Source organism: Phymastichus coffea, unplaced genomic scaffold (assembly GCF_024137745.1).
Source record: "Phymastichus coffea isolate CEN01 unplaced genomic scaffold, Cenicafe_Pcof_1.1 PCOF00363, whole genome shotgun sequence".
In the NCBI taxonomy this organism is placed as follows: Eukaryota; Metazoa; Arthropoda; class Insecta; order Hymenoptera; family Eulophidae; genus Phymastichus; species Phymastichus coffea.
The window spans coordinates 1,846-25,808 of record NW_026707174.1 but is presented as its reverse complement, the minus strand read 5'-3'; the positions used below and the strand labels follow the sequence as shown (position 1 = coordinate 25,808).

At 35.9% G+C, this 23,963-nt stretch overlaps 2 protein-coding genes across 2 annotated transcripts; both read left to right on the top strand.

Moving 5' to 3' along the window:
* Positions 1-6,463: 6,463 nt before the first annotated feature.
* LOC131674965 (uncharacterized) lies at positions 6,464-9,040 on the top strand. Its single transcript, XM_058953772.1, has 2 exons — positions 6,464-7,469; positions 7,638-9,040. The coding sequence occupies exons 1-2, from the start codon at positions 6,464-6,466 to the stop codon at positions 9,038-9,040; spliced, it is 2,409 nt and encodes an 802-aa protein (XP_058809755.1).
* A 139-nt stretch (positions 9,041-9,179) lies between these two features.
* LOC131674966 (uncharacterized) lies at positions 9,180-11,426 on the top strand. Its single transcript, XM_058953773.1, has one exon. The coding sequence runs from the start codon at positions 9,180-9,182 to the stop codon at positions 11,424-11,426; it is 2,247 nt and encodes a 748-aa protein (XP_058809756.1).
* The last annotated feature ends 12,537 nt before the right edge of the window (positions 11,427-23,963 follow it).

Here is a 23,963-nt window from a genome sequence, read left to right as displayed (position 1 = left end):
ATGTCATTGATGATAAAGCATTGTATAAAAATGAAACGCAATTTTTCTATCTATTCCTACACTAATTTCCATTGTTAAAACCAATCGTAAAGATGTATTCTTAAAATTGGCCTATTTGACTTTATTTGACGAAAAATTAAAAGTTTTTAGGATTGTCCTATATTTTCGTTGCGTAAAAAGTGTCAAAGCAAAACTTTTCAAACTTGCCAATGTCTCCCCTGAACCAAATAAGAAGATCGATGAATTTTTTCAATGGCCAGGTGCGCGAGATGAAGTTTTCACGCATTCGTCCAAGAGAAAGAACGAGAATGAGAGAGAGAGAGAGAGAGAGAGAGAGAGAGAACACATGCGTGCGGATGTGAATGGGTTACGTAAGTGGTAGCAACAAACGCACTGCAGGGCGTTAATAAATCGCTGTGTTCAGTAGTTCGGCGAGCGAAAAAAGAAGCTACCATCATGATAAACAAGGACGCTGGTAGGCGTACTAGTATACTAGGAAGATGGATGCCTGTTAAAAGCACACAGATACGATAAAAATAAAAAAATGATGGCCCAACGCAAAAGAGCGCTGGATACGATAGATAGTTGTAAACAGAAAGAAAGAGATGGTTAGGGTCGCACACAGAGATGGGGCCACAAAGTCTGCAATCTCTTACGCCAAGCGTTTTCACGCAGTCTTCTTGGTCGTTTTCTGCCTCTGTCTGCTTGCACGAAAAACCCTTTCGCCGTTCTGTACGTCTTGCCACGTTTTATATATATTTTTTCTTCTACTTCTTCTTTTTCCACGATTTCTTTTTCTCTCGCCTGCACTTGCAAATCACCTTCGGGCAAACGCGCCTTGTTGTAGTGGCACACGGCTGTTCATGAAAAAAGTGATAGAGAGCGAGAATTTTCGAACGGACTAAGATGGATCATGGAGCGCCGTTGGCCGCTGCAACTTCATCAAGTCTATGCTATAACGAGGGCTGCAAAAAAGTCATAATAAAAAGAAAAAAACGAGACGAGCTCAGTGAACATCCCTTACCTAAATGATCCTTTTGATTTTTGGTTGACTTCTACAGCTGGCTATTGAAATTTTTTCTATTAAATAAAAAACGATTCAAAATGTTTGTAGGTCAGCATGCCTATCATATGTCGGCTACCTTTCTTGCTTTAGTTTTTTGTTGTTTTATGCTAATTGATTATGTTAACTTACGTTAATATATTATGTCAACTTCTGTTATTATATTTATTTATTTTTAAATCCTTTTTCATTGAAATCGAGATAAATCAATATTCCTAAAAAGTATATCCGAAAGTGATTTTATCGATTTATTAAAATGGGAGATTGAATAATCAACATCAAGATCATATAGAAAATAATGAAGACATTTGATGAGTTTGAAGAGTTGTGGCAGCACCTAGAGTTGTGAAGACGTCCTCTGCTAACGTAGTTAGCCCTTTAGTCGGTTCACCGGTAATCGCGAAAACGCCTAGCGCAATTTCTCACACTGCATTCGTGCACACACAAACATACACACTTCAATTACTGTTTTTATTCAATGCCACTAAATCGCTAAACGCGGTATCACACACGGCTCACGACTATGCGAGATAGAGAGAGAAGTGTCACTGCTGGTTTCCCTGAAGGAACTGACTGTCTTCGCCTATTTTTCTTTACAAGAAAATTTGTCCCCACTCGTAAGGCCCTTGCCAAAACTCATTAGAGGATCCCCATTTGCGAGGACTAAAATAGCCCCGTGGTCCGGATTGATTACCTGCGCTCGTCCAACACGTGTCTTCCTTATCTCATGGCATCGATGACACGTGTGTACAATACTTTTCGGGTATCTCAGGGCTGGGATCAAACATGAGACGCACAAATGTGCAGCAATAGTTGAACGCAAACACAAACAGATGTAGCAAAGACGGACCGAGCATGCACCATAATTTAAGAACCTATTACCGCACAACTATCTCTCTCTCTCTCTCTCTCTCTCTTATAGTAAAGAAAATTTTCGAAGCGCAAACGGCGCGAACAATATTTCATGATTTATGAAATAGTATTTTGTTATAATTATCACCAATTGAAGTTTCAAAAGAACTCATTTGTTTTCAAAGATACCACAATCAAAAATTTACAATCAAAGCTTTGTAATTCCCTGCTCTTAGAAAGTATAATTAGAATATGTGTTAAGCGGTAAGAGTCGGGTGTCATACAGAATTGCGTTGAAAATGTGAAAGATTTTTTACCTGGGTGATTAAAATTATACCAAGATCTATGATTAAAACGATGTTCCAGATTATAAATTTGATTCAAAAGACCGCACTGAAAATGAAAAATTAAGTACGGTATCTTTACCTTATAAAGCCTCTACCTCAAATTACGAAGTATTCGAAGTTTACGCTAAAATATAATTGTTTCATTTATAACTCATTTTTTTATTGATCTATTCGACCAACGTGAGCGATGCAAAAATGAATACACAACGTTTTATTTGAACCCAACAGAATGGTATTTAGTGTCGAATATTTTTTTCTTCGTATATGTTCACAATACTATGTAGCCAAATAATACCCAGGAAACTAACGATTATCGCGACTGAAAGTAAACACAGTTAACAAGCAAGAAGCAGCCGTAGTAGCAAAGCAACAAAGTAGTATTTGCGGAAAACACGTGGAAAGTACGCAAACATCGTAATGTAACACGGGATGGGTGCAAGTGCAGTAATGGACCGTATAAATTGGCCCTTGAAGCTAGCTCGAGCGGCCTTGCAAGCGCGGTGTGGTAGCTATCCGAGTGCAGTGGACCTGAGTACTACGAGGAATAAAAAGCATCACGTATGCGTGAAGTAAATTTATGGAGAACAAGTCGCCAAAAAACCGATCTTGATGGGAAAGGCAGGACGGAAGCTCCTCTATCCCCGTTTTCCCTAAGTAACACTGCGATTTTCATACACACATATACCCACACACATGTACGCATTGAGCGTGACGAAGCCAAAGTTGCGCGAATGAACGGCAACTACTCGTAGCAATTCAAATATAAATCACAGGGTCAAAGTGGATCTCTGGAGGAATAAGGTACACGAGGGAATGCATCCATGAGGGAAGAGGGTAAAGGAGGATGTATCCCGCGAGATGCTTAAATCGCCACTCATTCATACATTAGATCGCGGCTGTGGCGGCGGTGCGACGAGAGAAAATGGCCAAGCAACGTACGTACGTAATGTATATATATGTACGTACGTGCGGCGTCTCACGCCCGGCGATTATTACCTTCGCCAGTAACGGCCCTCGCCGCATCTACATAATTTGCATAATTTTCATAATGCATTAGCGGAATTTGCATCAGGACCGTGCTGGGTTATACTAGCATTGCCAGCAACGTGCTGCAATCGACGCTCACCACAACTAAAAGCGCGAAAGAGAGAAAGCATTCTTATCGACACCTAATGCACGAGCGACTGCTGCCAGTGCTTCATCGGTCAACGAAATATATGATCTCCTAAGTTGAGGATTCGTCCGTGGAGAGAGCCAATAAGTATTCATGTCATTCAATCGATGAATAGAGGGCTTTGCTATTGTATATGAGCGCGTCTGTATTGCACATGAAGAAGCAGCTCAGTCACGCTTTGCAAGGGAGGGATCACTGATTGAGCACTGTATTGATAGATATTAATCGATGACACGCGATTACACATGCTCGCTCATTGCCTTGATTATAGCGTTTGATATCACAATACTAATCGGACCTACTGTACGACATCGATACCACTTAGTTCATTTCGGGAGGAGGGGATATATTTTCATGGCAATACATAAAATTTTCGTTAAAAATTGCAGTGGCGCGGTTATCGATTTTTCACGCGTTGAATTCAAGTCGCCGCGAGCGAGTCATTAGTCCATATCAATCATTAGATTAAAACGTGTAGCCAGCTATATACATAAAGGTTCGACGGTCGCACATCTATCACAGGCTGATTACGGTGTGCTTGCGATGTCTCACGACTTTGGCAAATGAAAAGGAAAATTAATGAGCAATCCGTAAAAGCCAGAGGAGAGAGGGCGCGAGCACAGAGCGAGTTATGCGGCGGCGGTAACGGTGTTGTACAATGAAACATCGCTAAAAACTGTTTTAAGCTAGTGTCCCGAGGCCAAATGAATATAATGCTTTGCGCGGCCGAGAGGCGAAACAATGCATTTAATGATGACAAAGGGTTATGCATTCTGCGAGCGTTTCGCGAGCCGCTTAGACAAGCATCTTTTTCAGCGCGTCAGCAAAACTTTCTTCCCTGTTCTCTCGCGTGCAGGCAATTCATCGCCTTATACTCTCCTTAATTTTAAACATTCTTTTGTCTACTGCTCTCTGTCTCCTCCACGCATACCACGATTGCAACGCGTTTAAATAATTACTTCGTATATTTTTTCGGCGAAACAAAGCATAACTTCTATTAGGGTCTTTAATCTGACTGCCGTGAAACCCAAGAGCAAGAGGTGGGGACGAGGGGAACACCAAATATCCGAGAAGGTATTCTGAACACGCGAAAGCTTCGAGCGCGTGCCTACTCGAGCTGGTGAAGGTTCTAACTTTAAGTATGAAACATTCCTCGCTGAATAAACATGCTCATTTCGTTGGTCGCGACCTCTATTGTTTGAATCCTTTTCAACGTCCATGCGAATGACTATTTGGAATTTCCAGTTGCGAGGCACAATTCTAATGGCATTTTCTAGATCGATATTGTGGTAATCGCTATTTAATTGCTTTTGAATTTAAATGCCCAGAAAATATTACTGAAGCGAAGACTTGCAATTTGAAAAAGCAACTTATCCATTAATCCTGATGAATTCCCCAGCTGAATCGAAATTAATATTTATTATTGAACACGTCAACGTACAAATATAATATTTAAATATTTTCAATATAATTGTCATCTATCTAGATATTTTAGCAATCTTGATTATATCGATTTTTTTGGATACCAAAGAATACAAACGTATCTGTTACCGATAGGATAAAGAAGTTTGCGATTTACCGACAGGCTAATATAAGTTTTGATTTTTCGAAGAGCGAGCAATTGTTCTTTAGTCATAGTGATGAATTGTTTTTGTAGTCATAGCAATGAAATTGTTACCTTTTTTTTTTTTTTTTTTTTTTTTCTGAACAAACGACACACGAGCTTGCGCTCGCCCCTTTTTTTTGGCTTTTTCTTGGCTTTTTTTTCGCGTCGAGAGCGGTCGCTTGTGACTTTTGCTCTAATAAACGCTTAAAAATAAAACGAAAACTGTCTGAAGTTTTATTCCTTTTAAGAATTAAAAAAGATTTGTCGAAAACATTTTGGTGCCGAAACCCGGGAATAAAGAAAGTTTCCGAGTTTTCTTTTTTTAATTCTTGCATTTTCGTTGTGAAAAAAAAAAAAAAAAAAAGTGTCAGTGAAGAATGGCCGGTCGAGGAGGTCAGGTGCAGGAGGTCGCTTATGACGACGATGCTCATCGTCAAGTTGACAGTGGCGTTGTCATGGCGGCTGCACCGGGAGTTGCTCGAGCTGCTGGCGCTCGGGGCCGGGCTCGTGTCCGAGGCGCTGAACATCTTCCTGCTCGTGGCCGGGAGGCGGCGCCTCGACGAGTTGTCGGCGGTCTTCCTGCTGCAACTCGAGGCCGAGTTCGGGTCCGGGCCGCCGCTTCGAGAGCGGCTCCAAGGCGTGACGCAGGTCCGGGGCGGCGTGCTGCCGGCGAGAGCGGCGCGACTCTTCCTGCTATCGTTGCCCGAGGTCGGGCCGTTGCTGGTCGCCGAGCCGCCGCCGCCGCCGTCCCTGCGCGGGCTGCTGCTGCTGCTCGTGGCCGGGCCGCCGCGCTCGCGCCTGCTGCCGCCGCCCGAGGTCGGGCCGTTGCTGTTCGGCGGGGCGTCGATGCTGCGCCGGCTCCCGCCGTCACCGCTCGTGAACGGGTTGACGCTGGTCGCCGGGCCGCTGCCGCCGTCCCTGCGCGGGCTGCTGCTGCTGCTCGTGGCCGGGCCGCCGCGCTCGCGCCTGCTGCCGCCGCCCGAGGTCGGGCCATTGCTGTTCGGCGGGGCGTCGGTGCTGCGCCGGCTCCCGCCGTCGCCGCCCGTGAGCGGGCTGGCGCTGCTCGCCGGGCCGCCGCCGCTCGTGTGCGAGCTGTTGCTGCGCTCGCCAACGCTCGTCGTCGAGCTGTACAACGTCGAGTCGTCGATGCAGCGCCCATCAACGCGTCTGACTACGACTTCGTACCACAAGCTGACAACGGCGACGAGAACCTCGACCCCAACTACGCTCTCAATGAACCTTTCGACGTATCCATGGAAGAGGACTTCAACAACGATGAAGACGCGAACTTTAGAGACGTAAATAATTATGACAATCGATTCCATAGTACGACTAGCGATATTCCCGATAGGGTTAGGTTGAATCAGAACCATTCTAGTGATCCATTAAATAGATTAGCTGATATTTTGGAAAATTCAATTATGTCGCGCAATTCCATAGCGAGCAATGAAAGCTCAACATTTTTGAGTAGAATGTCTTCTGCAAAATCGTTGCCCGTTTTCAAGGGTGATCCACTCGAATGGTTGCGATTCAAAAATGCTTTTGAGACTTCAACTGCGACGGGAAATTATAACGAAGAAGACAATGTTCTTCGTATCGCGGATGCCTTAAAAGATAAAGCTTTTGAAGCAGTAAAATCTTTGTTTATGTCCTGCAAAGATACGAAATTGATAATGCAAACATTAGAAATGCGATTCGGGAATTCGAAGTTGATTCTTGATAAATTGTGTGATGACATTCGAAAATTACCAAACTTGAACGTAGATGAGTCGCGAATGATTGAGTTTGCGACCATTTTGAGAAACACCATTTCGGCAATAAAAGGGTTGAATGGTTGGCAAGGTTACTTGCAAAATCCTGAAATTATTGACAACATAATTAGAAAATTGCCCGATTCAATTGTAACAATTTACGCGCATCTTGATTCAACAAACTGTGAAAACAAAACTGATTTGGAAAAATTGTCTGATTTTATTTTCGAAGAGACAAATAAGAGAATCAAAAAGAATTTAATTATTTTGAAAACGGCATCTGCTCAAAACAAACGCCCGCATAACAACGATCGGGACAATTCGAGAAATATTTTGTTGATCGATACTAATAATAAAACTGATGAAAACGATGATGATCAACAACCGCAAGCAAAGAAACGAAAAACTGAGAAATCATGTCTTCTTTGTAATCGTAGAAATCATTTGATTAAGGATTGTCGCGATTTTGCGAAAGAAAAATTGAATGTGCGTTGGAAATTTGCTAGGAGCGAACGTTTGTGTTTCGTATGTCTTGAAAAGGGTCATTCGCGTGAAAATTGTCAATCCAAAATCACTTGTGCTCGTTGTAAACGAAATCATCACACCTTATTACATTTCACTCCAAAAGATGAACTTTCAAAGTCCGTTGAAGCTCAAAAGACTGCTCAAATTGATAGTGAGGAAAATTTGAAACAAAATCAATTTCCAAGCAATTCTTTCAACGCTGATTCATGACTAGCTTCGTGCTCTTTATTAAAAACTATTCGGGTTGAACTCTCAGTAAACGAAAAATCAGCGTTAATCTACGCTTTGATTGACGATGGCGCAACAATTTCCATTATAGATGCTTCTGTAATAAAACGTTTATCAGCTCCTAAATTCAAAACGAATATTTATATCAAAGGTATAGCAGGTGAAAAAGCAGTTTTAAAGTCAAATTATAAAACAAATTTGCATGTCAAAATTGAATCAGATCTTTTCGCAGTAAATAATTTATTAGTTGTCAATGAAATTCCACTGTCGAGACAAGTTATTGTTAAAGAATTAGCTGATTTTTGCAAACAGCGAACTGACGTTTACGTGGAGCCATTCAATGAAACTCCTCTCATGTTAATCGGTCAAGACAATTGTCGTCTTATTCTTACACGAGAAGTTCGCACGATTATGAAAGACGATTTAGTTGTTTCGCGCTGTTTATTAGGCTGGTCCATCCACGGTCATTTTAACTCTTCTATCAAAACATTATCAATAAATTTGTGTAACACAGGGGTTGTGAAAAGACCGTCGAAACCACATAATGACAAAGAGCTTAATGAATTAGTATTTAATTATTTCAATCTCGATGCTATCGGAATTATTCAGTTTAAATGTGTTGATCCGGGTATTGCTCGTGCAATTAAAATTCTAGATTCAACTAGCAATTACGTGAACGATTCATGGGAAGTAGGTTTACTTTGGAAATCCGAAAAACGTAATTTCCCAGACGGAAAAGCTCAAGCATTGTCTCGATTATTATCTCTTGAAAGAAAGTTAGATCGCGATAAAGAATATGCTGGTTTATATTATAAAGAAATGGAAAGATTGTTTGAGTGTGGGTTTGCTGAAAAGGTCATTGAAGAATCGAGTGACAATCGAATTTATTATTTGCCTCATTTCGGAGTTCGCAATGTAAATAAGCCCGGTAGAGTTCGTTTAGTTTTCGATGCGGCTTCGAAATCCGAATCTGTCAGTTTCAATGACCTTTTATTACCTGGCCCGGACTATTTAAAATCTTTACCAGGAATTTTAATGCGGTTTCGTCAATACAAAATTGCAGTCAAATCGGACATAAAAGACATGTTTATGAAAATCAAAATTATTGATTCGGATCGCGACGCGCAGAGATTTTTATGGAGAGGTTCGGATCGTACAAATGAGCCGACAATTTGTAGAATGCGAGTATTATTATTCGGAGCCAAATCGTCACCTAGCACAGCTTTGTATATTAAAAATAAGAATGCGATGATTTTTCAATCTCAATTTCCTATAGCTTCACAAAAATTAATTGAAAATTGTTACATGGACGATTATTTAGATAGCTTTGAGTCTAGTCAAGAAGCGAATGACATAGTAAAACAAGTGATCAAAATCAATGAAAAGTCAGACTTTAAAATGCACAGTTGGTCAAGTAATTGTCGTTTGGCTCTTGTTGATATTCATTCGTCAGCTCAATCAAAAGAGATTATAAATAGTTTTAAACCTGGATGAGAGTGTAGAAAAGGTGTTAGGTTTGAAATGGCTTAATAGCTCAGACTGTTTAACCTTTAATTTTAACAGCAAGAAAATTTCACCTGAAATTTTGCAAGGAGTTCAAAGTCCGACTAAGAGACAGTTTCTAGGTATCATTATGTCTATTTATGACCCTTTAGGATTTTTGTTACCTTTTTTGATTCAATCAAGATTTTTAATGCAGAAAATATGGAAAAGTAAAATACATTGGGACGATTTGATTTCGAATGACGAATTTATCGTGTGGAAAAAATGGCTTCTCGAGTTAAAAAATATTGAGTCAGTTAAAATTAATCGTTGTTATCAGTTGCGAGACTTTCAAAAAAAAGATGCCGAGCTACACGTATTTTGCGATGCAAGCTCAAATGCTTGCGCAGCTGTCTGTTACTGGCGCTTTCATATAGGCGAGGAAAGGTTTCACGTAGCTTTTGTGATGGCGAAAAGTCGTGCTATAGCTCTTAGCGACAAAAGTACGATTCCTAGATTAGAATTACAAGCCGCCCTGATTGGAGTGAGATTAGCTGAATTTGTCGTACGCGAACATGATTTTTTTGTTAAAAAGCGATACTTTTGGTCAGATTCTACAACTGTTTTGAGTTGGATTCGAAAGAATCCATTAGAATTCAAAAGTTTTGTCGCGAATCGTGTTGGTGAAATTCGTAAGAAAACAAATCCGGATGAGTGGCATTGGGTAAGCTCAAGTCAAAATGCAGCTGACGACGGTACGCGTTTTAGGCCGGAGGCTTTGCAAAATAAAAGCCGCTGGTTATCAGGTCCACCCTTTCTATTTGATTCGGAAATTGACTTAAACAATAAATTAGATTTGAGTATCACCGAAAAGACAGTCGAGACGGAAAAAGAATTTATTACTGGAGAAGAATTTATTTTATTGACTAATCATTTCTCTCCATTAATTGATTTTAATCGATTCTCGACGTTTTTACGTTTGACGCTCACTTTAGCAAAAGCTCTTGAGATTCTTGATATTTGGATGAAAAGAAATATAAACTTATTCGAAACTCGGACTGAACGTTTTGAAAGAGCAAAGAAATTAGTGTTGATTCAAAGTCAAGTTATTTCCTTTCAGGCTGAAATTGCCTCGTTAAAATATTCGGGTACGGTTCGTAAAAATAGTAAAATTACAAATTTATCTCCTTACGTCGATGAAAATGGTTTACTGCGATCGGACAGTAGAATCCAAAATAAAATCAATCAGGAGCTTCGAAAAGATCCGATAATACTCGATGGCGATGAAAGACTTTCGAGATTAATCATTCAACATTATCACGAAGAATTTTTTCACATGCATCACGAAGCGGTTATCAATGAAATTCGTCAGCTGTATTTCATTATTGGTTTACGTCGCGTTTTTAGAAGTATCGTTGCGCATTGTCCGACGTGTCGACAATTAAGAGCAAAACCATATCAACCACGAATGTGTGCTCTACCCGATGCTAGGCTGGCTTATCGAATGAGGCCTTTCAGTCATTGCGGTCTCGATTACTTTGGACCTATTTGGGTAAAAATAGGACGAAGAAAAGAGAAACGGTGGGGAGCGATATTTACCTGCATGACGGTTCGGGCAATACACATCGAATTGGTCGATAATTTGAGCGCGGATTCTGCGATCATGGCTTTACGTAGATTTTCGGCATTGAGAGGTTTCCCGGTGTATATTTATTCTGATAATGGAACATGTTTCGTTGGAGCTAATAGAGAATTGTTAGAGGCGATCGAATCAATTGACTATGCAAAATTGTTTCAATTTACGTCAAAAAATAATATAGTTTGGAAGTTTAATCCACCTACAGCCTCCAACATGGGAGGGGCGTGGGAGAGACTTATCAGGTCGGTGAAGTGTGCGTTAGCGGCTACTATTAGACATAGGCATCCAAAAGAAGAAACCTTACGTACCATTTTAGCGGAAATTGAACATAGTGTAAATTCTAGGCCATTAACGCACGTTTCAGCCGACCCTCATGATTTGGAAGCTCTCACCCCAAATCATTTCCTGATTGGATCCTCTTCAGGACAATTATGTTTACCACGATATACTTATAAAAATTTAGACTTAAAGAAAGAATGGAAAAAAGCTCAAATGTACGCGGATGAATTCTGGAATCGATGGTTACGCGAATATCTTCCAACATTACATTCTAGAAAGAAATGGCAAAAGGACCAACCTCAATTAAAAATAAACGATTTAGTTATAATTACCGATGAAAATGTACCAAGAAACTGTTGGAAAAAGGGAATTGTAATTCGTGTTTTACCAGGCGCCGATAATAGAGTAAGAGTTGTTGAACTAAGAACGGAAAACGGAGTGTTAACAAGACCTAGTAATAAATTAGTTAAGTACGCATGAATAGATCATGCGGGATCACTTGTCTGAGAATTGACTGTAAAACCTCACTCAAAAAGAGAAAGGTATTCTTTGAATTTGTGTCAAGGCCGCGTCGCGAAAGAATTGCTTTCGTGGGCGCAGAATCTTTGCCAATGAATTTTGATTCAGTAAAAGGCAAAGCTACGGGGTAGTTAAGCGCAGAGGCTTGTCTACGGACGGTTGGCTGGACAAATTCGGGTTTAATTTTCTTGAGAGTTGGTAAGAGTAATAGATATGAAATAAGACGCAATTGTAAATTATATAATTTGTTTTATTTATGATTGATGTTTACTATTAAAGTTTAAGAATACAAAATATAAAATTTTGTAGGTGGGGAGGATGTTACCGATAGGATAAAGAAGTTTGCGATTTACCGACAGGCTAATATAAGTTTTGATTTTTCGAAGAGCGAGCAATTGTTCTTTAGTCATAGTGATGAATTGTTTTTGTAGTCATAGCAATGAAATTGTTACCTTTTTTTTTTTTTTTTTTTTTTTTCTGAACAAACGACACACGAGCTTGCGCTCGCCCCTTTTTTTTGGCTTTTTCTTGGCTTTTTTTTCGCGTCGAGAGCGGTCGCTTGTGACTTTTGCTCTAATAAACGCTTAAAAATAAAACGAAAACTGTCTGAAGTTTTATTCCTTTTAAGAATTAAAAAAGATTTGTCGAAAACAGTATCATTCAATGTAATCTTCCATTTTGGCGATATATTCTGGCGATAAAACGGTTGACCCACTTTTTATGATAAATGCGGTAAACACCGACATTTTTGGGCTTGCTTACTGGATATTAAAGGGTGTACAAGTGTGCATCTATCATCAGCGATGAAGGGGATTAACATAAATAGATAACTGCCTCAGGTCAGACAGATTATGTTCATTGGTTCTACAAGCTCGTGCTAAATATTATCAAATATCAACGATTTTATTGAACTCTAATCTCACGAGAAGAATGTTCGGTTAAATATTCGAAAAAAATCGAAAAAAATACGATATAATTATACCAAATGTTATAATATTATGATTTTATAGATAAATTTCTTGCCTTCGTTGCAGTTTTGAACAATGGAAGGTTTCTGTTGAAAATCATATGATCTTCTGGATGTAAAAAATATTGTATGAAAATGCTCTACAAAGAGATTTTTTTATTTTTAATCGTTTATAACGTATTATCTTATAATAAAAGAAATTACCATTCAAATAAATAAATTTAAAAAAAGAGTAAAAAATTACTATTCACTTCGCAAAGTAACCATTAAAAATACGTAGACTCTATTCAAAAGTTTAAAAAGCAGATCAAAATTCAAAGCTTACTTTAAAGAACGTTTCTCTGCGATCTACAAATCAAAGTTTTAATCTTTTCATAAAGTTGCTTCCCGATAATGCAGAACTTATTACGCGAGATGTTTATGTTGAATATAGATAAATTTACTTCAGATGTTTCCAGTGTAAATTTTAATCAAACAAAAACATTTTATTAATGCAAACATATGCCAGCGAGCATTTTCCGCATAATTTATTACACAAATGATAATTCACATGGAGGTAACGTAGAATAGTCGTCATTTGTTATATGAGAAATAAATTATGAATTTGTAATCTGATATTTCTGCTAAAGCATAGCTATAGCAAGACTTGGTGACATTTGCGCAGAGCTACAAAATCACGACTGCATCACAGGCATAGCTTAATTTTACTCTTCCATTACGAGTTCCACCTTCAGGTAAGATAGTGGAATAGGATTCTGAAAATTATTACCTCGGGTCCGCTACTACCGCCTGCTAGTGGTCGTCGTTGCAATGTGGCACCTTTCCATGAAACTATCTTTAAATTTTCATGTTAAAACCTTTCTCTTTGGTTATATATTTTCCACTTGATAGATTTAATATTTATTAAGAATATTGACTTTGACAGTGTCTTGCTGGATATATAAAGTTATTTTATTAGATTGGAAATTACTGTGGGATTTATTATTAAATCAATTTTTAGAGTTTTCACAAATTAAATGTCATTTTGAACTTCGACTAGGTTTGAATACATATATTTCGTGAAGTGAATTTTTTCGTTAACACCAAATACAAAAACTTAGTTCTGTCCTAACAATGTATGGAGCTTAGTGAATATTGCATCTCCTAAGAAAGACTTACAAATAATCTTCAAGTACAAGGGATCGGAAGATGAGAAAAGTAATGTTTCCATCCTGTTACCTTAAAAGGACCCCAGTCTTCTCGTAAATAAAAGGTGATTACCATCTCTGAAAAGTGAAACAATTATATAAGTTAAAGCTGGACTTAAAAACTTCTTAATCATTCTTCTTATAAGACAAAGTGAATAAATACTAGATAAGATTGCTTTCCTCTTTTGGTCTCTGCGTCTATCTCTCTTGACACTTTCTTCACACTCTCCTCTGTTTTCCTCGCTTTTTCTTATACCCGAGACCAAAAGTAATAGGTGGAAGTAAAAATAAGAGAGCTAGTCTGAGAGAGAGAGAGAGAGAGAGAGAGAGAGAGATTCTAGTGAGCAGAGAAGTGCCCATAATTCGGCCTCCTGTTACCGACAGATAATAACTTCCAATTTTACTTAGCCCTCGACTCCTCTTCTCTTCTCACCCTCTCTTTCTTCTTACTGTACTCTTGCCTCCACTACTGTGCTATACCTGCAAAACTTGCGCGACAACTTTGTCGATAGGAAGAAGTTTCGCGCCAGCAAGTAGTTCTCGCGATAAATGTACGAGTTGTCGAGAATCGAGGATAGTTGTACACCAATCAAGAGTGATTAAAAGAATCTGAATTGAAAATGTCTGAGTGAAAATATCTGTCAGAAATGAAAGATGAAATTTCGAAATACTCTTCAGTATTTTTGGAAAATTAAATTGAATTATCACAGGAATTAATATACTGTTCTTATGAATTCCATGCATAATTTAGATATAGTTCACAAACTAATTAGTTATTTTCTATAATTAAATATGAGTAAAATTGTCAAAAATTCTTCTGAAATTCTTTTCATAAATTAAATGTTAATGTATTACTAACACAATAAATATTCAAAAATATTGACAAATCTTTTTAATTCTTGAGATACAGCGTTAATTACTTGAAAGTTCAAGCAGAAAAAATGAATCCCTCACTCGCAAAATAATAAATTTTTTTCTTCTTCGGGCAATCAGGAACAGAAACAATTATAGAAGCAAGATGAAGAGTGCAATTATTGATAATTGCGGCTCATAAAGCAGCGCGTCGACGAAAAGATATCATACCGAGAGTAATTAATTTTATAAAAATACTGACAAGCCTAATATACTCTACTAATCAAAGATAAAGATCTTAAATTATAGGAAAGATAACGCCTGTTTCTGGTATACATTTTTTCCTCGATCGCTAATTGCTTCTCTAAAATATATGTAGTTTAACAGAAGACGTATTTTTATTTTGATGTTCCTTATTTTTCGACTCGAAGAAATTTTATTAAAAAGAAGATTGTTTCGGCGTAACTTGCTTATATGCATATATGTGTGTGCGCGCGCGTGTGTGTGTGTAGGCCAAAAAAATATAAATGAAAGCAAAATTTTGTATGGGTAAATTTAAGCACAAAAAGTATTGTAAGTGAAAAGAGGCAGGTACAACGGCTTCAAGAAGACTAAAGTAAGACATTTGAGGTATACAAAGCAAGTACAATGTACACGTATATAACTTTGCCCTAGTGACAAGTTTGCAAACGGCAGTTACCTCACGCGTGTTAGTAAATAGAGTAACTAAAGGAGAGGGCGTGAGAGAGATGAGCGGGTGAGCGATAGAGAAGAGGAACTTTTTGCTAGATATCGAAATTTTTTCTATTTTTATTAGTCGATCGATATTTTATATTCGCTTCAATTCGTCCACAAATAATGCATTTGCATAGTGGCAGCTGCGTGGCTGTTCATGGAAAATAATCATTAGTACCTCTTTTTTCATTGATTTTTGATACTCTGAATTTCTTGCATTTATTGATAGTCCAGGTTCTATATCAAACGAGACTGAGACCTAAATATTATATGTATTATTCGTACATGTTGGAGTAAATTTAAAATCACCAGAAACGTGACGTTGAGTTTAGTATATTAACTTTTTGTGAAAAGTTAGATTCGTCTGGGTTTCGAATCACAGTTATCTCAGCATATGGCTCAATTCATTCAGCCACTGGTGTTCTTTTCTAATAACATAAAATATACATATCGTATTTCTTTTAATGAAAAGTGCTATTTGATAAAAACGTGAAGTTTACAATGTAGTCAAATAAAAATTTCAATTAATGAAGAATGGATTTTAATCAATTCTTTATTTTTATTTTTCTTCAATAATTATTGTAATAAGTTTTGTTATGACAAAATTTTGGTACTGCATGAAACTTATCCATAAACGCAAATGGCTGAACAACTTTAGTCTTCAATCAATGAATTATAAGAGACGACTGCAGAATAGTGAATGCGCATTAGTGACATCTGCATATGCGCGCCTCTCAAAATGACATGTGAATGATAATGACGTGTCCACGAGTAAAGGAATAATTGCTCTTGGTGTCGAAATATTATTAGCCAGGAATCACGCAGGAGATACACGCGTGGTTAAAATATAAATCAATCACAGGAATTATTATGTATTTTCCCTGAATAGAGATCAAATGTCATGTGCGTGTAGCAGGTTGTTAAGTAAGCATATGATAATTGCTATGCAGCGCGTGCGCGAGCTGGCCCGCATTTGGAGCATGCTCTCCATTCTTCCACGATAAATTGATGAATTGAACGCGAGCCCTACGGGCTTTATGAATACAATCGTCGATATGGGATTGCGAACGTGTAGATGATTTCGAATCGTATTAACATTATTATTGCTTATACATTAGCAGCATTATCGTTTTCACTGCATATTATAAATTCATATATATGTCTGCTGGTTTCTATTAATTGCTACAAAATACTTTGTTAACGATACACTCAATATACTTCAATATTAATTTTTTTGGATAAGAAATAATAAAAATCTACAATATCAAATAAGAATTCTCTGATGAAAATTTTGCACAGCGTAAAATATATTAGATACGCGCATAAAGTTATAAGAAATAGAAACCATCAGTTAAATTTGCTAACTATTATTTACAATTTATAACTATTTATTAACGTCAGATTTGGAACACTATAACAATTATAAAGAGTTCTTTTCTGTAAAAAAACTGTCATTGTTAAATTATAACAGTTTTTTTCAGTTACTAACAGTTATTTACATTTTATTTCATCAAAACAAAGTTATTTTGAAAAATAATAGATGTAAATAACAGTTATTACTAATAATCTATTGGAATAAAAAATTAGTAACTATTATTTGCAGTTAATTATAAATATTAATTTGCCAATACCGGACACGAAAAAAGTACTTATAAGCAAAAGAAATTAAATGATAATAACAATATATAAATGTTTTAAATAATTCTTCATTATCATATTTGATGACTAACTATTTATTACAGTTGTAAACAATTATTTACATTCTTTAAATTGATTTAAAATTGTTCATATCAGTTATTAATAGGAAATATTTTTCATGATAAAAAGGTGCATTTACAAAATTGTCTATAATTGTTAATAACTGAATATAATTATTACTGGTATAAAAAAAAAAACTGTTAATAACCGTTATACGTGTCTAAAATCTGACGTTTATAAACTATTTGAATTGCTAATAACTGCGTGCAACAGTTTTACGCGAAAATTATTTTAATTATTGTTACGCCTCGTGTAATAATTTTCAAAGTAACTTTCGTGATAATAAGTTGGCGATGATCATAACAATTTTTTTTGAAAGTAACATTACTTTGGAATACAAATTTAAAAGTCTTATCACATTGTAGCAAAAAAGTGAAGACGGGACATTAATTTGGTATTTCAATAAAGAAATCATCTGGTTTATATAGGTGTTTGGGCGCAAAAAAAGTTGTTTATCCAACGTTTTTCTTAATAGAAAGTCGCTCCGTTTCGTAAGGAGTTGTCGAAATAACGAGACATTCTTATACAATATAAAATATTAGGTTGTTATAATAACGAGATGTTATAGCGTCATTTGTAACGTCGTTCTATACAGCACTAAGCTATATTATACATACATGTTTTCATACAAAATAGGTACATAGAATTAGATTCTGATAATCAAAATTCCATCACAAATACTTCAAGGCTAAGCCTCATCAATAAAGATAGCCCCTTTGTTGATCGAATTTTCTAGTGAAATTCACATTAAGGAGTACATTTTGTAATCGAATTTTGCGCAATAGCTGCGAGGACTGAATTGATTATCGGCAAACGAGTTATTTAAGTGAATTTTTACGCTATATTATATAGCCTCAAACGAACTGAGCAAATCTACTCTTGCGTGATCAACGATATAAAAACGGGTCACTGATGAAGACCTACACTTATTCCAAGTCCACACTTTTATTACCGCTCACCCCCACTGTCAATAAAATATCGCAGAGGGGGAATGTGCACGATGAATATATTTTTAGCTAAGGGTCGCGAGGGTGTATCACGTTAGTGTTGAGAACAAAAAAGGTGTGGCTTGTTAAGTTGATTTAATAATATTATTAATGATAAGTAAAACCTCAACTTCTATTTCTTGGGTTTCTTATTAGGTATAGATTGAAGACGACTGGCGTAACTGAACTTCAAACTACAGTTGATTTCATTTATCATATTGCATGTTTATCACATTGCTGAATCTTTATTAATAAAAAACGCTGGTGTTCTAATTTGGAATTATTCACTGACAATGTCCTAAGACGTTCTTTACGCAATATAATAAGTCTAACATAGCGATCTAAATTTTTTAACTTCAGATAAAAGGTAATTTTATTGCTTTTAGTTGATTAACAACTAAAAAAATAGTTTATCTAGTAAATTTTTTGCATTTCCATTTGACTCATGAAAATCTTGTTTCGTTCGCTTCTATGAGCCAATAGAATATATTGTTATATTCCATTAACTGTACACCGTAAATGCAATGCACTATAGCATCTTGCCAGTAGAAAATTTATGGTACACCATCCGAGAAATGCCCGTTGCGTGGGAGCCATGAAGAGAGAAAGGCTCTTGGATTAAAATGTGCAATTTGGCCCGAGTGTCTCTTGCGCTTCTACTTGAGGAAGTGAGGGGGAGGAGTCGCTTTTTCTCTCTTCCTCACCTTTTCTCTTCGAGCTTGATCCCTCCGGGGAACGCTCACGGCTCTTCTCTTTAGCATTTTGCGAGAGCATAAACGCGCCAACCTTTTAAGAATTATAATTTATTTTGCTAATTGAAGTTTTCCACTGCATCGCATTGTAATATCTTTCATTGAAGTCATTTTTTTATTTATTAGTAAGCTCTACGTACGCTTTCTATTTTTAGTTGAGCTCTTCTGAATGCGAAATATGTACGTTGAATATATACGCTTGGGTAATTAACGTACACGAGAATTGACATTACATATCATACATCTTCTAGCTATCTCGAATATCAAGCTCGTATTCGTTTGTTTAAAGAGTGTGTGTCAGGTAAACATCATGTGTCTACGCGTAAATAAGGAATCCTCGAATGCACGCTCGAAGAAAATTATGCTACAAACAACGTTACGTAATAATTCAAAAGTTTTAAATTATCATTTTAGTATTGTAAATTTTAAACAAGAATTATTTTGTTTCAATCCGATGACGGAGAACCATTTCCATATTTTATTATAGAAAATTTACTATTTAAAGCTGTAATTTATTAATATAAACTAATAATTTCTTATCCGTGTTTCGTTTTAATTAGAGTTTCAGGTGATTCATCAGTTATTAATGTATGTACTAGTGAATCGTTCGCAATAAATAACAAAACAAGCTAATGATCGATCAATCAGTATTAAGTGTGAAACAAATATTATTTTATAGACTTTTGTAAGAGACAAATTCACATAAATTAAACGAATAAATAAAATTAAAGATGTAAGCTTAGATAAGCAATAAAAAAGATAACTGACGTTCATTTTAGTAAGTAATCTGTAGGAATACATTGCGCAGACTGAAAAAAATTTGTGAAAAAAGAGTCAAGGCGCATTACAACGGAATAGCACGCTACTGCTTTACGAGCACTCCAGCAATTACACTCGGCCACCGCAAGCGACCGAACTTTATCGTCGGAATTTGTAATTTATGGCAGGCAAGTCCAGCACAAGGTGGGTTTTGGCTGCAACAGGCCATTTATAGGAATAGAAAACTATTAGAATATATATTTTATTGATTTTCTTTTACCATATGTCTTTCATAAGCTTGTTTCAGTTGCATAAGATGACAGCATTAGTCAACAAGCCATTATTTCGTCAAACCCTTCTCACATTTACACCAAGATCCCTTCAACAACACATTACATTCGACTCGATCCAAATACTTTTTTCTTAAAACTACCAATATTTTAGTCTTCAGTTATCACAGAAAATTTTAATATTTTGCATTTTTAATAACACAATATTCTCAAATAAAACAGTAATTTATAAGATCTCAGGGGATTAAATCGACGAACTCCAACAAACATACATACAACGTACAATGATCCAAATCATTACCGAAAATACTGTGAAAATACCTGAAAATAAAAATAGGAATATGCTTAGCAAAAATCAACGGAAATTTATCAACTAAAAGCTATGGAACAACATTAGTCGTTTGCCAGTTAAACTGTCCCAATGGGCACAAAATAAATAAGGCAATAGGAATCAACCTAGTCAAAAATGAAATTAATAAAGAAATCAATAAAAAGAATAACAAACAACGGATTCCAAACTAATCCAACCGCCACCTTTAGCAAAATAGTAATACGTTGGTAATACATCTAGTAATACATCGTTATTACTAGACTAAATTTTGGGTAAATACCTTTAACACACCGAAATCTATTTAAGAAAGAGGAACTACCAAAGTGTAATAATACAGTTTATTGTATTTTCCGGCATATAACTATATTACAAACTTGACTAAAACTATATATCAACTGATCTAAATTAAATTTGGATCTTTAACATATTTTGTAATATTTGTGCATAAAAACTTGCATATGTCGGTGATATATCCAGGGAGATAGGAATATAAACAAATAGAGAAAACAATATTTTAAAAAATATGTGTTTTTCTATTTAATATGTCTACCTGTTAAGCGAGCTCGTTGAAAATTTGTTTTGAAATACACCGCCTAGATTCCGAATATAACAAAAAAATGTAGTAAAAATAGATAATTATATATAATATTATAATGTATGATGATGTTACTTTATGGCAATCCACACTGTCAAGTTTGTACAGATATAATATCTATAAAATAGAAAAGTTAAAAATGACATCTCTTGTATACGCGCATTGAAAAATCATGTCAATAGCATCGTTTATTTCCACTAAAGCCAGCCAATTCTTGTGAAATGGAATTTCCCCGTGAACTGCTTGACCACGTCGAGGAAGTCTCGACTGGTGGCACAACAAAATTGAATTTCTCCTCGTGCAATCAGCAGCACACACTCAACACTTGTATTTTTTCGCATCCGATCTTCGTCTGTGTGGCTGTGTGTGTATGTGTGGGCGCGCGCTTTTTTTTATTTTTTGCTGCTTTCTTTCAGTTTCTTGCGACGTTTGTTTTCTGTCGTAAGTTAAAAGCATGCTCTTACTAAGATCTTGAAGTCCTATTGAAGTTACACCTTAGAGGAAGTCGTTGCAATAAGAAAGTCTACAGTTTCAAAAACGGTAGTTATTATTACAATATTTTTTATGAGTTTTATAAACTGGTATATTCAAATATATTTCACAAAAAAATATACCTATATTTAAAAAATATTTAAGATTATTTAAAGTTATTATTGAAAATTTATATAAATTAAACAAAGTTTATGACTGAATCAAGAAAGGATAGCAAACAAGGATTTATTTTCTGAATAACACTTATCAATCTTCATATAATCGAATAATCTTCTGCCGTAATATCTTTCCACTACTTTTTCAATTACATACTTGCAAACGTCTATATATTTGAGGATATTGCACTTTCAACTATTATCCGTCCATAAAAATTTATAGGCTTTTTTTATGACTCGATATGTGAGACACGATGTAGGTTAAAGTAATAATTTCGTGATCTCTCGTTTTGTATGAATCCAGCTTATTTAAACTTCACTTAGAATTGAATTATTTTCGAAACTAAATAGTAGATCTACAAGATCCCGCAACAGTGAATTGGCTTTCTTGTCACGAACTGTCGGAGTAATACTGAGACTTAAAATCTCTACCTCGTCTACTACGACTTTATGGAACTTTGTGAAAGTCAGTGTAGTAGCATATACACACGCAGCTACTGAGAGAACAAATATATTCTTGGACCTCCGTAATCCCGTTCAGTTGCCATTACTGTTTAAGACGTTATTTTTTCATTAAATTAAGTAGCAGAAAACTTTTTCTATTTTCATCGTAAACTTATTTTCTTTACTACATAACTTCTTGTATCTCCTAGCCTAGTTGAGCTTTTAAGATGATTTGCAAGATATATCACAAAAGATGTTTCTTGTTTCAAATTTATCCCCAATACCATATATAAATGCAAATTTAAATAACATTCTGTGATGGGATTGCCAGCTTGAATTATTCTAATGATAAAAATTTTACAATATTTTAATTTTTCAATAAGCTCATTGACGTTTGTGCAATTAGCAGGAAATGTAATGGCTTTATTACTGCCAACACAGTGGCGAGCGACAACTACAATTTCAAGCTTGCCGATGTGCGCATCATGTCTACGTTGTTATATGGTTCCAATGGGGGTTACGTTGTATGATAGTACCAGTGGGACGATGCACCTTTGCGTAAGAGATAGAGAATATTCAGAATACTCTCTTGTCTAAGTTTATGCATTATCGATGCCTTTATGTAGAACGTTAATACTACAATTATCGATAAGATATATCTAATACTAAAAATATTCATGATATTTTTAAATCTTTGTGAAATAGTCGTATTTATACATTTTACTTCGTGTTATTCAAATACATGATAATTTTTCGTTTGAATCCTCATTTTTTGGATTTTTAAATTATAAGCTGTAGCATTAATCATGACTTAGGATGGTTCAGATAAACACGTATTACCCGTTTTTGAGCAAATGTTTGTTTGTTTGGTGACAATTGACGCTTTAACAGTAGTGTAATGAGGGAGCGATTTACCCTGGCACGGACCGCCAGAAAGAGGCGTGTACGCAACAAGAACGAGAGTCGTTAATGAGTCTGTGGCTGAAATCAGATCGCTGCTGGTTGGTGACTTTGGCCACAGAGTGGTGGTTACGCTGTGGCTACCTTCAAACGAAAACTGGAGGCTTGTCATACTTGTGAGCGGTTGCAATGTATAAGCCGCTAAAACCCCCTTTGAAAATATTCGACAAGAAGAAGTTTGCATATTTTTAAAAATAGTTTATCGTCTCGAATTTGAAAATAGTCTAATTCGAACTTCTTGAAAAGTTGATTTGATAGGATAATTAACTTGATATCTATTTTAGAAAATCAGTAATTCAAATGGACTGATCGAAATACGAAATTATGATCTGTTATAATAACATAATACGCTTCTGCACTGACTTTAATTGACTATGTTGGCTTTGGTCACGTTACATATTGACGTCTATTCCCTATGTAACATATAAAACAATTAAAATTAAAATCTAATTTAATAATTTTATACATATTAAAGTTTACTGAACTTTCCTCGACTAATCAATTTTTATTTTTAACATGATATAACATTCAATGATGGTTTTAGTACCGAAGTTTTAATCAATAAAAAAAAAACTTTCAAAAGTTTTAAATGAACGAAAAATGAAAATACATTGACTTTTTAAATAACTTCATCTTGTTTAAAAAAATGTTATAAGAAATAAAGCCAGTCTCTGTGTGTATTTTAACAAATCTTTTTCTTGAGAATTTTCTCCAATGTTCTTTTATTCTCGTTCTTCTCGTTAAGAGGTTTTGCGAGAAACTGTACCGCGAAATGCGTATAACCAGAGACGCGGATTTAGCCAAACTGTAGTCTTTTACATCACGTATAACAATGTACAAATCCGCGTAAAGCTCTACAAGCTTTTTGGCCAAACGAAAGCTTTGGGTAACAGCAAAGCTTTGGTGATGAGTATATCAAAACAACCTAAAAATACGGGTCACAAGTTTGTAATATTTGTTATAAAGCAACGTTAATGAAAAGTTTTTCCGATACTAACAACTAACGTCAAACTTGCTTTGCGTGCAATTAGGAAGTACTGTCAGTACGCTCTACTTTGGTGCTCGATAAACGATTATGTGATAATTGAGAAGTTTCTAAATATTATTTGTCTACTTTTCATTTTAAAGTTTATTTTTAAAAATATTATCAAATTTTTGTTTTTCCTTCTATGTATACTTTTCTTTCTTTAGTTTCCTTTCATTCTCACACTTTAATATTTTGTATTTGCACTTTC